This window comes from Hemicordylus capensis, chromosome 2 (assembly GCF_027244095.1).
Source record: "Hemicordylus capensis ecotype Gifberg chromosome 2, rHemCap1.1.pri, whole genome shotgun sequence".
Classification (NCBI taxonomy): Eukaryota; Metazoa; Chordata; class Lepidosauria; order Squamata; family Cordylidae; genus Hemicordylus; species Hemicordylus capensis.
This window is the reverse complement of record NC_069658.1, coordinates 393,281,593-393,294,211: the sequence shown is the minus strand read 5'-3', so window position 1 is coordinate 393,294,211 and position 12,619 is coordinate 393,281,593. Positions and strand designations below refer to the sequence as shown.

Here is a 12,619-nt window from a genome sequence, read left to right as displayed (position 1 = left end):
GAAGACCTGCCAAAGGAGAGAGAACCCACCCCCATGGACTAGATGGGTGGATTTTCCCCATAAAGAGAACAGGGTCACTTCACAGCACATGTTGATTCGGGCTTGCACCAAGCCTTAAGAGCCTTTGAAGGTTTTTTGGGTGGTGGTTTTTTGTGTGTGTTTTTTTGGTTTTTGGTTTTGTTTTAAGATTGTGAGCCTTCAGGGACAGGGAGTCATTCTATTTCTCTCTTTCTTCCTATGTAAACCACTTCGGGAAGTTTTTTTGAAAATTGGTACATAGATAATTGTCATATCCATATCCATAGAAGAACTGCAAGTCTTGGTAGTCACATAGTGCAGACCATGCAGGCAGCTGCTTGTCAGCAGATCAGCTGATAGGAACTCCTCACTCTCTTTTATACACACATACAGAGAGAGCAGGGTGTGGGGGGAGTGGTTGTATTGTGGTGGAGTAGGGAGGTGTTGAAATGGATTAACTACAGCACTGGAGAAGGAAGATAAAATCTTTCCACCAATTTCCTGATTGGAATTGTTGTGGTCCCCCCATTAATATACATTCTATTCTAGGCATTCATATCCAAGCTCTCTGTGTGTGTGTGTGTGTGTGTGTGTGTGTGTGTGTGTGTGTGTAAAAAACAACAAAAGCACCTGGAAGGCTTAAATTTCCCCTCCAGCTGTTTTTTTTTTAAACTTAAAATGCAGGGTTTTAAATACACCCTAATATAGACGTCTCCCACTGTCAAATCTGGACTTATGGGCAGCAGCAGCAGCAGACTCAGCACACACTATAATCCAGCCAAGGGAAACGTAGCACACAGTAATAAAAGGAGATTGCAGCTTTTCTGAGATTTTTTGCCATGGAGGTGCTAACAGCACTTCATGAGGGTGCGGTTTAGAAAGGGTGACTTCACTGTTGCTTTCAGCCCTGGGTCTATTCTCCCTGTTCAAAAGTCTCTCACGCATTCTTCAGTCTGAAAATGCACAGACCCCTTATTTCTCTGATGGCTGAAGCTCATTCCTAGCTGAATCCAGCATTTTAAAAGTGAAAACAAAAAAACAAAACAAACAATCCTAGCCCTAGAGAGGCGTCCCTCCCTGAAAGGGTTCCTTCCTTCCAGCCCCATCTTCTCCCTCTTGAAGCAGCTTCGCCCACAGAAATCTCTCTCCCTTGCTCACATGCAGCAAGTTCAGCTCGGACTCAGGCGCGTAACAACGATAGGGCAAGGGGAGACAGTTGTCTGGGGGCCCCACTGCCTGGAGGGGCCCCCCAGAGGCACCTCACGTGACTCCCCATTGCCCCCTGCCCAGCCCCAAGGCTCCTCAGCCACTTGCCCTGTTCGCCGTCTCTCCAGCTTGTTCTCCTGGCCGGCAATCCAGCAGCAGACAAGCTGCAAAGAGCTCCTTTTCTCCCGCCTCTCAGCTGATCGGCGGGTGGGCGGGGCTTCCACGGAGGTCTGGTGTAGGCCTCTGCGAAGCCTGAACTCCAGTAGGGCCCAAGCCAGCCAGGAAGGAGGAGGCAGCCAGAGAGGCCTCCACTGTTCTCTGCAGCAGAAGACCCCCTGCTGCCAGGTAGTTTGAACTCCTTTTTTGTGGTTACCTTCCCCCCCCCACCCTCGCCCCAGATATATAGGGATCTGCTTGCCATAGGGCTTTGATATGGGGGGGAGGGACTGAGAAGTCTCTGAATATTTATTTTTAAACAGCTTGGAAAATTTGCTGGCTTAAAAAAAACTATCTAAAAAGTCCTATAAGTGGCTTGTTTCATGGCAGAAAATTACAAAAACTTCTGGAAGAAACAGTATTATATTTATTTTATTCATTCATTTATAAATGCACTTATGTTCAAGTTGTTTTGCAACCCAGAAGGTCTGAGTGAGAACTGTGAAGCATGTCTTCTGCTTTTATTTTATTTTATTTTTCTTGTGTGTGAACTGCTCCCCAATAACTTGCAGGGACTTCAGGGTAAATCTGGCCAACATGTGAATGCAGCACCTCTATTCCAGAGGAGATGTGTGTTAAAGGGCTTTAAAAGCCTCCTGTGAAAAACCTCCTGGAATCGAACTTGACTGAATTTGTTCAGAATTCTGAGAAAACAAACATAGGCTCACCCTGCATGGTTGAAAGTCGCCTTGGCTAATCTGCAGCGAGGGGCCCATTTTAATCATTCATCTTTCTAGTGTGTTCTAGGCATTAAAAGTAAAACAAATGTATAGTACTCAATGTATATCACTATATATTGTGACGTGTGCGTGTGTGTATTCAGTGAAATGTATTTCCAGGCAGCATACTTATTTTGGAATATCAGACTTAAATCCTTGGGGGCCTGGGGTGTGCGGAGGCCCTGGACTTTGAGTGGGGGGGGGCCCATTTTAAAATCTTGTCTCTGGGCCCACTCCAACCTTGCTACGCCCCTGCTCGGACTACAAATTCCACCTCACCTGCCTCCTCTGCAAATGCACCCCGCCCCCCCCCACAGCAAAACACACATCACCGCCCACCAGGGCTGGCAGAAGGGCGGGGCCATTGCTGTGGGTTTCAGCCGCGCACACAGCATGGCTGCTAGTGGCGGCAGTGCAGCCCCATCCCTGCCGAGGCCCTGGCCGGGCCCCCACACTAACACACTGCGGTGCTGCGGCAGTGGCAGCCTACACAGAGCACAGTCCAGATGGCCACCACAACACACATTGCTGCCAGACGACGACCAGTCAGGCATGTACATGGCGGCCGGCCCACTGAGAATTGTTGGGGCGGCCACAGGCTGGTGGATGGGTGTTCCACAATCATGGAGGACCCTGGAGCGTTCAGAGCTTCCCCCCGCCCGGTGGCAGAGGACCATACCATATATCCGTGGCCCAGTCCTAAGAGCACCTCTGTAACCATGTCTTGATCATACTGAATTCCTGTGCTTGCAGTAAACATGATATTCTCGGCTGGTGTAGGAGGTCACCCAACGTGGGATTACATCCCTCCACATGCTCCAGAAGGCAGGAAGTAGAAAGAACTGAAGACTTAACCCCGTGCATGTGGGCGTATACCTTCAGTTCTACTTCCTGCCTTCGCTCCAGGAGGTTCTATCACTCAGCTCGCTTCGTGTATTTTCCTATTATCCGCTGTTTTCTGCTATTCTTCGTCTACTGTTCTGATCTAGATATTTTTCTTATATTCTCTATTGCCTAATTCTACCTATTTAAAAAACAAACAAACCAAAAAAAAAAAACAAACCCTTTTATTCTCTCTCTTGCTGCATCTTTATCTCCTTTCGGCTGCTTATTACTCTGTCTCCCTCGTTCTCATCACCTTCCGACGGCCTCCGTCCGATGGCCGCGAAGGGAGGCCTTGGAATCCTGGCTTTAAGGGAGCAAAAGGCCCGCAAACGGTCTTTCCCGCCAAAGGCCCGAACAGCCGAAAGGGACGTTTTCAACATGTCGGCCACTAGGGGGAGCCTTGCTGGCGCCAGCAGGCCACAGCGGCTTTCCCCTCAGTACGAAGGCCAGGGTGTGGATGCCAGGTCTAACACCAGGCACGATCGCCTCCGCTCGGCGTCCCTGCCACAAAAAAGGCAGAACAGGAAGAAGAAGAGTCACGCCGAGCGGGAAACTTTGCCAAGAGTGCACTCTCAGAGGGCAGCCTCGCCTACGCGGCTGCCCGGGCGCATTTTGGAGGAGGCGTGCTTACTCTCCCCGCCCCCCTTGTCTCCAGCGGCCGGCCGCCCAGCGAGGGAGTCGGCGGGCGGTTCCGCGGAGGACCGGCAGTCCGCTCAGCGGCAGCCCCCCAGCCCTGAACGATCGGAGCACGGGGGAGAGTCGGAGCAGCCCGACAGGCAGCAGGATGATGGCGGCAGCCCTACCCAGCAGTTACCGGTGAGACCGGGGCCCTCGCGGGGGAGCGGGGAGGCGGACCTGCAATCTGTAGGCAGGGGCTCCCCTGGCATTGAACCACCGGGTGGTGACAACCTAGCAGGTAGCCCCGGGAGATCCATGGATCCTGCAGCCCTAAGGAGCTGGATCGAGGAGGCGGTTCAGCGCTCGCTGGCAGCAGCACTGAAGGGGCAGTCCAGGGACAGAGCGCCTAGGCGGCGGGCAGAGGCATCGTCACCTTCGGATTCCCAGGATGAGTCCCCAGTCAGGAAGCGATTTAGGCGCACCAGGAGGGTGACCTCTTTCGCTCGTTCCCAGGAGCTCCGCTCTTCAGAGGATTCAGGGGAGGAGTCTCCCGACATTATGCAGCACAAAGGGGAGATGGCTGGAGTAGAGAGCGGGGACCAGGTTCCCGATACGTCCTCTGTGGAGGATGGCGAGACTCCCGAGGAACAGGGACCGGGGGCGCAAAGCCAAAGACTCTCTCTGAAAGAGGATGCCCAGGCTATCATTAACCGATCCCTGCTTGCCTTGGGTCTGAAGCCAGTGGCACCTGAGGAGGAGAACCCTGTATCCAAGGGCTCCCTTGTTCTCCCCAATTTGAAGCCATTCCAGTCTAAGGCAGTGATGCCTGAAGGGTTCACTACCACTATTAAAGAGGAGTGGTCCGCCATCGCCTCTGCTAAGCGTGCGCCAGCGTCTGCTTCTAAGTTATATGACTTTGATGATGAGACCTTAAAGCTGTTAAAAGTACCTCTTACAGATGCCCCTTTTGGAACCCTACTTAGCGGGGTGGTGGTCCCCAAGGATGGGGATTCCACTTTTAAGGATCCTGCAGACAAAAAAGCAGAAGCAGCCCTACGTAGGGTCCATGATTTATCGGCTATGGCTATCAGGGCCGACACTACAGCCTCATTGGTGTCGAGAGCTTCAGTGTTATGGATTGATGAGCTGCTTAATGACCCGCCGGCAGACGAATCTCAGATGCGCCGCAAACTAATACGTCTTCAAAAAGCGGCTGCCCTGGCAGCAGATGCTACTTTCGATAGTGTGCGCTTCTCGGCTCGAGCGTTGGGCGCAGGTGTGCTAGCCAGGCGCAATATTTGGCTCAAATATTGGAAAGTTGACAACACCTCTAAGGCGAACCTGGCAGCTGTTCCTTATGCAGGAGGCAAGCTCTTTGGGGATGAAGCACTCAAGGAGGTGCTCATTGAGACCCAGGACAAGCGTAAGGCATTGCCATCGGTCATGTGCAAGGAAGATAAGGTTTTTCCTCGCAGGAATACTCAAACCTATAGATCCTTCAGACCACAATTCAGGCAGAGGGACTCCTTCTGCCCTTTTCGGCCCCAGTGGAATAGATCTAGGGGTCAGGGCAGGCAATCGTTTCATACCCAGAACCGTCAATCCTTCAGCCCCCAGTCCCGGGGCCCCAAGCAGCATTCCTGACTCTCTGGCCGGCAGGGTGGGGGCTCGACTATTGGACTTCTGGCACATCTGGAAAGAGTCCGTTTCAGACAATTGGGTTCTTTCTATTGTAAAGCACGGTTACAGGGTGGAACTCTCCAGTCGCCCTGGCAACAGGTTCCTCCTCACCCCAAGATCAAAGAACATCGCAAAGCACAAGGGCCTCCTGCTAGCCATACAACATCTGATGGAAATAGGAGCCATAGAGGAGGTGCCATTGGACCAGAGGGGCCGGGGCATGTACTCTGTAATCTTCAATGTGCCAAAGAAGGACGGGTCAGCAAGGGCGGTACTGAACTTGCGCCCCGTCAACAAATTCGTGATAAAGAAGCACTTCAAGATGGAAACTCTGCGCACCATCTCAGAGGCTCTGCAGGCAGGCGACTTCTTGGTATCCATAGACCTTCAGGATGCCTATCTCCATATACCTATTCACCCCCTCAGTCGACCTCTGCTGCGTTTCTGTTACAAGGGAAGGCATTTTCAGTACCGAGCACTGCCATTCGGACTTTCATCGGCCCCCAGGGTCTTCACAAAGATCCTGAGCCCCCTAGTAGCCATCCTTCGCATGGAGGGCATTCATCTTTATTTTTATTTAGACGACTTGTTGATTCGAGCAAGCTCAGCCGAGGCCGTGAGCTCTGCCTTGTCCAGGACACTCTCTCTACTGAGACAGCACGGCTTCCTGGTGAACCTGGCCAAAAGCCACCTGACACCGTCCCGGCGCCTTCGTCATCTGGGAGTCATCATGGACACTGCGGTCTGCAGACTGTTCCTTCCAGAGGACAGGTTGGAGGTCCTGTCATCCCTGGCCAGCAGAGTGTTGAGGAAAGACCAAGCCAGCCTCCTCAAGTTAGCAAGACTTCTCGGGCTCATGGTAGCGGCCATGGACTCGGTTCCCTGGGCAAGGCTCCACCTTCGCAGATTGCAGTGGGCTCTTCTTCCCCATCAAAGCAGAATTGCGCTGCGGCGAGACAAGAAGATTCTCCTACCCAGGGATTTGAGGGAGGCGATCAAGTGGTGGACAGTTCGAAAAAACCTCGTCCAGGGGAGACCGTTTCTGGAACCAGAAAGGATTCTAGTCACAACAGACGCCAGCCTGTGGGGCTGGGGGGCACACTGCCGGAACGAATCTGCTCAGGGCCAGTGGTCCAGAGAGGAATCCCGTCACAGCATCAATTGGCTCGAGCTGCGGGCAGTGTTCCTGGCCCTAAGGTCCTTCCGGCCGCTGGTGCAGGGTCGGAACGTTTTGGTGCGCACGGACAACACCGCGACCAAGGCACACATCAACAGGCAAGGGGGGATGAGGTCAAGGTCCCTCCATCTACAGGCAGTGACCCTGCTGGATTGGGCAGAGTGGAACTTGTTATCTATCCTGGCACATCATGTGAGCGGGGCCTCCAATGTACGGGCGGATTGGCTCAGTCGACAGCCGATTCAGCCGGCGGAGTGGGGCCTCCATCCCTCGGTATTCCAGTGGGTGACGGAGAGGCTAGGCAACCCGTGCGTAGACCTTTTTGCGTCCAGGGAGAACACCAAGCTGCGGAGGTTCTATACGCGCTTCCCGTCGGAGGGGGCGGAAGCAGTGGACGCTCTGTCGACACCGTGGCCTCGTTCGCTGCTGTACGCCTTTCCTCCAGTTCCTTTACTATCTCGGTGCCTGAGGAAGCTTCGGGGGTCCCGGTCCTCCATGATTTTGATCACGCCCTACTGGCCCAGGAGACCCTGGTTCTCCGAAATCGTGGCGCTGGCCGTGGAAAGGCCCCTCAGACTTCCTTGTCGTCCAGACCCGCTACAGCAAGGCCCAATTCTCCACCCAGAACCAGAATGGTTGCAACTGACCGCGTGGAAGCTGAGCGGGCTATCCTAGGCCGGGAAAGATTGTCGGAGCAGGTTATTGAGACCATCCTCGCCTCCAGGAAGGATTCTACCAATAGGATCTATCAGTCAACTTGGAGAAGTTTTCTTCGTTGGGCGGCTCGGCGTGGTCTGCAGCCCGACAATTGTAAGTTGCGGGAGCTACTGGATTTCCTGCAGGATGGTCTCTCCATGGGCCTAAAACCTAACACCCTCAAGCGGCAAGCGGCGTGTTTGGTCCAGATGCTGTTCCCACAACAGCGTGCCTCCCAAGCTAAACACCCTCTTTTACAGAAATTCTTGAGAGGGGCAGCACACTTATCGCCGCCAGTCTGTCACCGTTTCCCATCCTGGGACTTGCATGTGGTGCTGCGAGGGCTTCAATTTCACCCGTTCGAGCCGCTGCGTTCCACCTCTCTTCAGCTACTTTCATGGAAGGTGGCCTTTCTAGTGGCTATAACATCGGCCAGAAGGGTCTCGGAGCTGCAGGCCTTATCCGTTAAGAGTGGCCTGTGTGTCTTCTCTAAGGATGCAGTTCGACTCATTCCCGATCCGTCCTTCGCTCCCAAGGTGAACTCAATCTTCCATAGGGCTGCAGACATCTTTCTTCCCTCATTCTGCCCAGAACCTAGACACCCTGCTGTGAAGGAATGGCACCGTTTGGATGTCCGTCGGGCGCTAAAGGTCTACCTACATAGGACGGAATCATTTAGGAAATCTGACGCCCTGTTTGTAGCATTCAAGTCGGCCAAGTTGGGTCTGAAGGTTTCAGCAGCAATCATCGCCAGATGGGTGAAGTCCTGTATCGTGGAGTCGTATAGGTTGCAGGACCTGCCAGTTCCTGATCAGGTTACGGCCCACTCGACAAGATCAGCGGCCACGTCGGCGGCACTGTCCTCCGCGGCATCGCTGGAGGAGATCTGCAAGGCAGCTACGTGGTCGTCTCCATTCACGTTTTCAAGACATTATAAGTTGGACGAGCACGCCTCGGCAAGGGCGGCCTTTGGTCGGAGGGTCCTTCAGAGGGTCCTTCCGGCTCAGTAGATCCAGTGTTTGGGGACTCTTGTTTCCCTCCCGTGGTTGGTGCTGTGGTATCTCCCACGTTGGGTGACCTCCTACACCAGCCGAGAAAGGTACATTGGTACTCACCGTGAAGGTGTCTTCTGGCTGGTGTAGAAGAGGTCACCCAAGGCCCACCCGGGGTTTGTTTCTTTTCCTTGGCTGGATCTCTGACCCGGGAGGGAGGGCTACTCTGTTCTGCTCTTCCTCTTCTTGTCCTGGGTTATGTTATGCTATTTTCCTGTTCATGTTGTGGTTATGTTATTTCTTCTGGAGCTTGAGCTGTTTTAGGTACTGAAGGTATACGCCCACATGCACGGGGTTAAGTCTTCAGTTCTTTCTACTTCCTGCCTTCTGGAGCATGTGGAGGGATGTAATCCCACGTTGGGTGACCTCTTCTACACCAGCCAGAAGACACCTTCACGGTGAGTACCAATGTACCTTTCACAAGATTTACTCTACATCTGAAGTGCATTTGTTCTTTCTATGTTATAGCATTATGAATTATATCACTATTCAAGAGAAAGGGAATAATTTACTCCCTCTATTCTATTCATGATTGCATGTATTTCCCCCTTAGGTGTCCTTTATTTTTTTCTAAAATACAAAGTCCATGCTCCAACTTGCTGATTAATTGCTCTTTTTCTTTAACTTCTAATTCCATTATATCTAGGGCAGTGCACACAAAAATATCCCATGACATCCTCAAATAATCCTGGGTAGGCAAGGCTGAGCTTTGGAACCCTCCGCTTCAAGCTGAGATCTCTAAGGAGCAAATAAAACATTGCCAAGATGTGTGTGAAAAAAGCTGCCTTAACGGCTCAACATTTTACAGCCAGCTTTATTCCACAGAGAAAGGATGTGAAGCTTCCTTGAGAGAGGCCTGTGAGAACGTGAGCCTATTATTCAAAAGCCTGTTGTAGCCCTCAAACCACAGCTTCCTATGGGAGCCTGGCATTTTCCGCAGCCCCACCCGACATTCTTTGTTGGTTGGTGCCATTCTGGAAATTATTAGCACAATAGGAAATGGCTGACAGGAGGGGTTTGTTTTAAGAGTTACCTTGTTTTTCTTCTTCTCAGTCAGTCTCATTAGACCAGTAGGCCCAATCCTCAGGAAAAGGAGGCGCTTGATCAGCCTGTGAGTCATGGACACACGAAAGGTCTGCCTTCAGTTAGCTGGGGTCTGTCCCGTTGTAGGTCCACAGGCTGCTGCTTGATAACACATAGAGGCTATTCAGACATGTGTGCAAAAGCAAGCGAAGGGAGCCCAGCCTGGTTTTGCATGCGCAAGTGAACGGCTGGGATTGGGCCGATCCTGGCCACAGCAACACGGTGGCAAACCCGCCTAAATAGCCACCTATTAAAATGAATCCTGTTTTTCTGATCGCCTGGCAGCCATGGTTGCTTGCAGCCACGGCTGCCCAACTGTGAGGAACCCGGGGAGGGGAGGGGGGATTCCCATGATGAACTGTGTACTTACACGGTGCATCATGGTATTTCTGGGGGCCGGGACGCAAGCACCACCCTGATTTTGAGCTTGATGTTTGTTTTTAATTTGGTGAAGTTTAATGATAACTGGAGGGTTTTTTTCCTTCGGCGTGGTGTCCTAAATTATTTTATTGCAATTAAGATACCATTTGTCAATGTCAAGTTTGCTAGGTCAAGGCAAAGCACATTGCTCAACTCCCCTTCCCTGAAAGTTAAGACTTGCAAAAAAAAACCTGACCTGTTAAGCAGCACTCCTCACAAAATATTTGAGGAGTGCAATACAAGTTGCAAAGCTGAACTGCTAGAATAAAGCAGAGCTTCCTTTAAAACACACATTCGGGTCAGTTTACATAATCAGCAGGATAAAGCGGTAAAGCTTTTCCTGGATTTTACCATTCCATGTCTCAGCTAAGGAGTTTGGGATAACATTCCCAGCACACTGAAAAACAACCTGTCAAGCCAATGAGTTTAGTCTCGCCTTCTCCCTGACATGCCAGTTTTCTATGTGAAGTCCTTTTTTTTTTTTTAAGGGCAATATTCAGATTTTTATTTTATTCTTTTTTTTTTTGCAGAGAAACATTCAAACATGCAACCCTTCCTTCATAAAGCCAGAAGTAGTGCACTCCAGGGAGAATTACCACATACCGGTAGTTCTACTGATTATGCAAATTGGATCTTACATACATGTGAGAAGAGGAGAGGTGCAGAAAGGGAGAACATATGCAGACTCAACTAGTTGTTTGTTTGGGTGATGTTGGTTGTTTTTGTTTGTTTAAATAGCAGCCACGGGGGGGGGGGGAGTCTGGAATGTATGTAGCGAGGGGCGGGTTACCCTTTACCCCTGACAGGGGTGTTAATGAGACTGTTCCAGAGTGCTGGCTACTTTCAAATTGGGCTTTTGGGCTAATGTGGGGAATCTGCGTGACTATATGGAACAGTTCATTACAGAATAAATTTGTGCAAAGTTTTTGGTCTGGAAAATGAGGAGGAGATGGAAATATGGTGTAATCGGATTTATTTAGGGATTATTGGGGTATAGGAAAAGAAAAAGATTGATTAGGCAAGGTGAAGAGGCAATAAAATCTTAACTGTATTAACTAGAGTCTCACATAGAGGCATTTTAGCTTAAGGTCCAAACTGTCAATGAATTGGCTTAAGGCTTTGCTTGGGAAAGGGAAAGGACCAAGGTCTAGGCTTCAAGAGGGGAGAGAAGGGAGCAAGGAGATTTAAAGGGATAGGCAATTAGTATTACTGGTCCCGAATCCGTTGGTGTGTTCGTTACACTTGCAGGTTGGGGTGTGCAGGTAGACTTCCTTGCAGGGAGAAAGCAGCAGAAAAGTAGGAAGAAGAAAAGGTGAGGAGCAAAGAGCTACTACTTGAACCCTTGAGAAGATCTATGTGGAGTCTGATTCCAATCTGTTCCCAAGGCTATGTGGCTGGGCCAGGGGTATTTGTACTCAGAAACATATCCTGAGGTAATGCATAAATCAAGAGCTCTGACTGCAGGGGCTGAAACTACCGTGTAAGTTAATGTTTACATGAACCAATCAAGTGGGTGTGATCTTTAAGAAACAAAAGCTGGAATGGCTGATGGAGAGGTGTGTGTAGGGTACAGTATGGGTGAACTCAAAAGCCTTATTTGAGAGGAGAACACCTCTTCCTGAGAAAGAGGGAGAGGCTTCTTTTTCTGTTAAGGATCCTACCTCTGGGTCCTCATCAGCTCATTAACACAGGGATAGCGTGGGGGTGTGCCATGCTTATCTGAGTAGCTGTGAAAGCAATTAGCAGAGTTAATCTCATTGCAAAGAGAGTTAGTTACTGTATTTCACTTGTGAAGGTCCCTTTGACCCAAGGCTGCTTGCTAGCTTCCTCCCTTTTTGTAAGAGAGAGGTCATGGGGGGGTCTCCCTGTCACCGTTTGTTAACCTGACCTTGGGCAGTGCTGCCTCATGTTTGCTTTTGCCAAGTGACCAAACTGCATATTTGCCAAACATGGGCATGTGCAGAGTTCACAGTCCCGTGAGTTCAAGTGTCTAAGATGGAGGTTGCAACTCCACATTACACAGAGGGGTGCTGCTGGCAGCCCTAAGACAAGCTGTTCTACAACAGGAGGTCCCTGTGATTGTGTGCTATTTAAACACACACACACACACACACACATATGCAGGAACAAACAACGTGTTTCAGGTAACATCTTTGGGTTTCCTCTGAAGCATAGAATTTTAGCCATGATAGAGCCAAGCATGTTTTATTCAAGCAGATCTGCCAACGCTGCCTCTTTGGTGTGGTTAGTTACTGTGGTGGAAGTGGAGGTGGAGCCCTCACACAAAACATTCTGGAGTAACAGCAAAATAATTCTTCCACATTCATTTCTGAGCGTAGAGTTTGGGTATAATATTACAGGAATTTCGGGGGGAACCATTACCTGTTTGCGTCACCACATGGTAGACTATTTACAGATCCATGTCTCAGCTGTTTCTTAATCAAGTGCCACCATTTGCACAATGAGGGATACTCAGGGCAGGGTCTATCTTTTGGGGGACAATTCACACATTACATGGGCTTTCAGGGGATAATCTTGTGTTCATCCCAGCCCTCTTTTAAAGTACTATCACCATTGCAGAAATATTGGCTTCTGGTTCAATCTACACAGATGTTTTGGTTCAGTCATCTCCCTCACGAACCTTTGGGAGCTCCTGGCAGATGGGGGGTATTCCGCAGGGAAACTGAACAGAAACAAACAGTTCTGTCACCATGCCATAATTCCAATCTGGGCTGGGGTCCCCATGCAGCTGCTATTTTAAAGCAAAAATAAACCCCCAAATAGACCAGGACACAATTAATGTCATGTCTAGTTTGGCCCATGATCTCACATGGAGATCTGTAATTCAG

General features: G+C 50.4%; 1 protein-coding gene across 16 annotated transcripts in view; it reads left to right on the top strand.

Moving 5' to 3' along the window:
• ITGB4 (integrin subunit beta 4) overlaps positions 1 to 12,619 on the top strand; it is a 123,037-nt gene that overhangs the window by 17,706 nt on the left and 92,712 nt on the right. The window contains exons 1-3 of one of the 16 annotated variants that reach the window (XM_053293891.1): positions 1,513 to 1,569; positions 10,301 to 10,375; positions 11,019 to 11,082. The exons of 2 other annotated variants lie outside the window; for them this stretch is intronic. In XM_053293891.1, coding sequence (XP_053149866.1) covers positions 10,315 to 10,375; positions 11,019 to 11,082 — 125 coding nt within the window. In that variant the 5' untranslated portion in view covers positions 1,513 to 1,569; positions 10,301 to 10,314. Of the gene's footprint in view, positions 1 to 1,497; positions 1,570 to 8,407; positions 8,666 to 8,728; positions 9,134 to 9,739; positions 10,430 to 11,018; positions 11,083 to 11,169; positions 11,251 to 12,619 lie in introns of those variants that run through there. 13 more of the 16 variants (XM_053293889.1, XM_053293888.1, XM_053293890.1 and 10 more) reach the window with 13 other exon arrangements.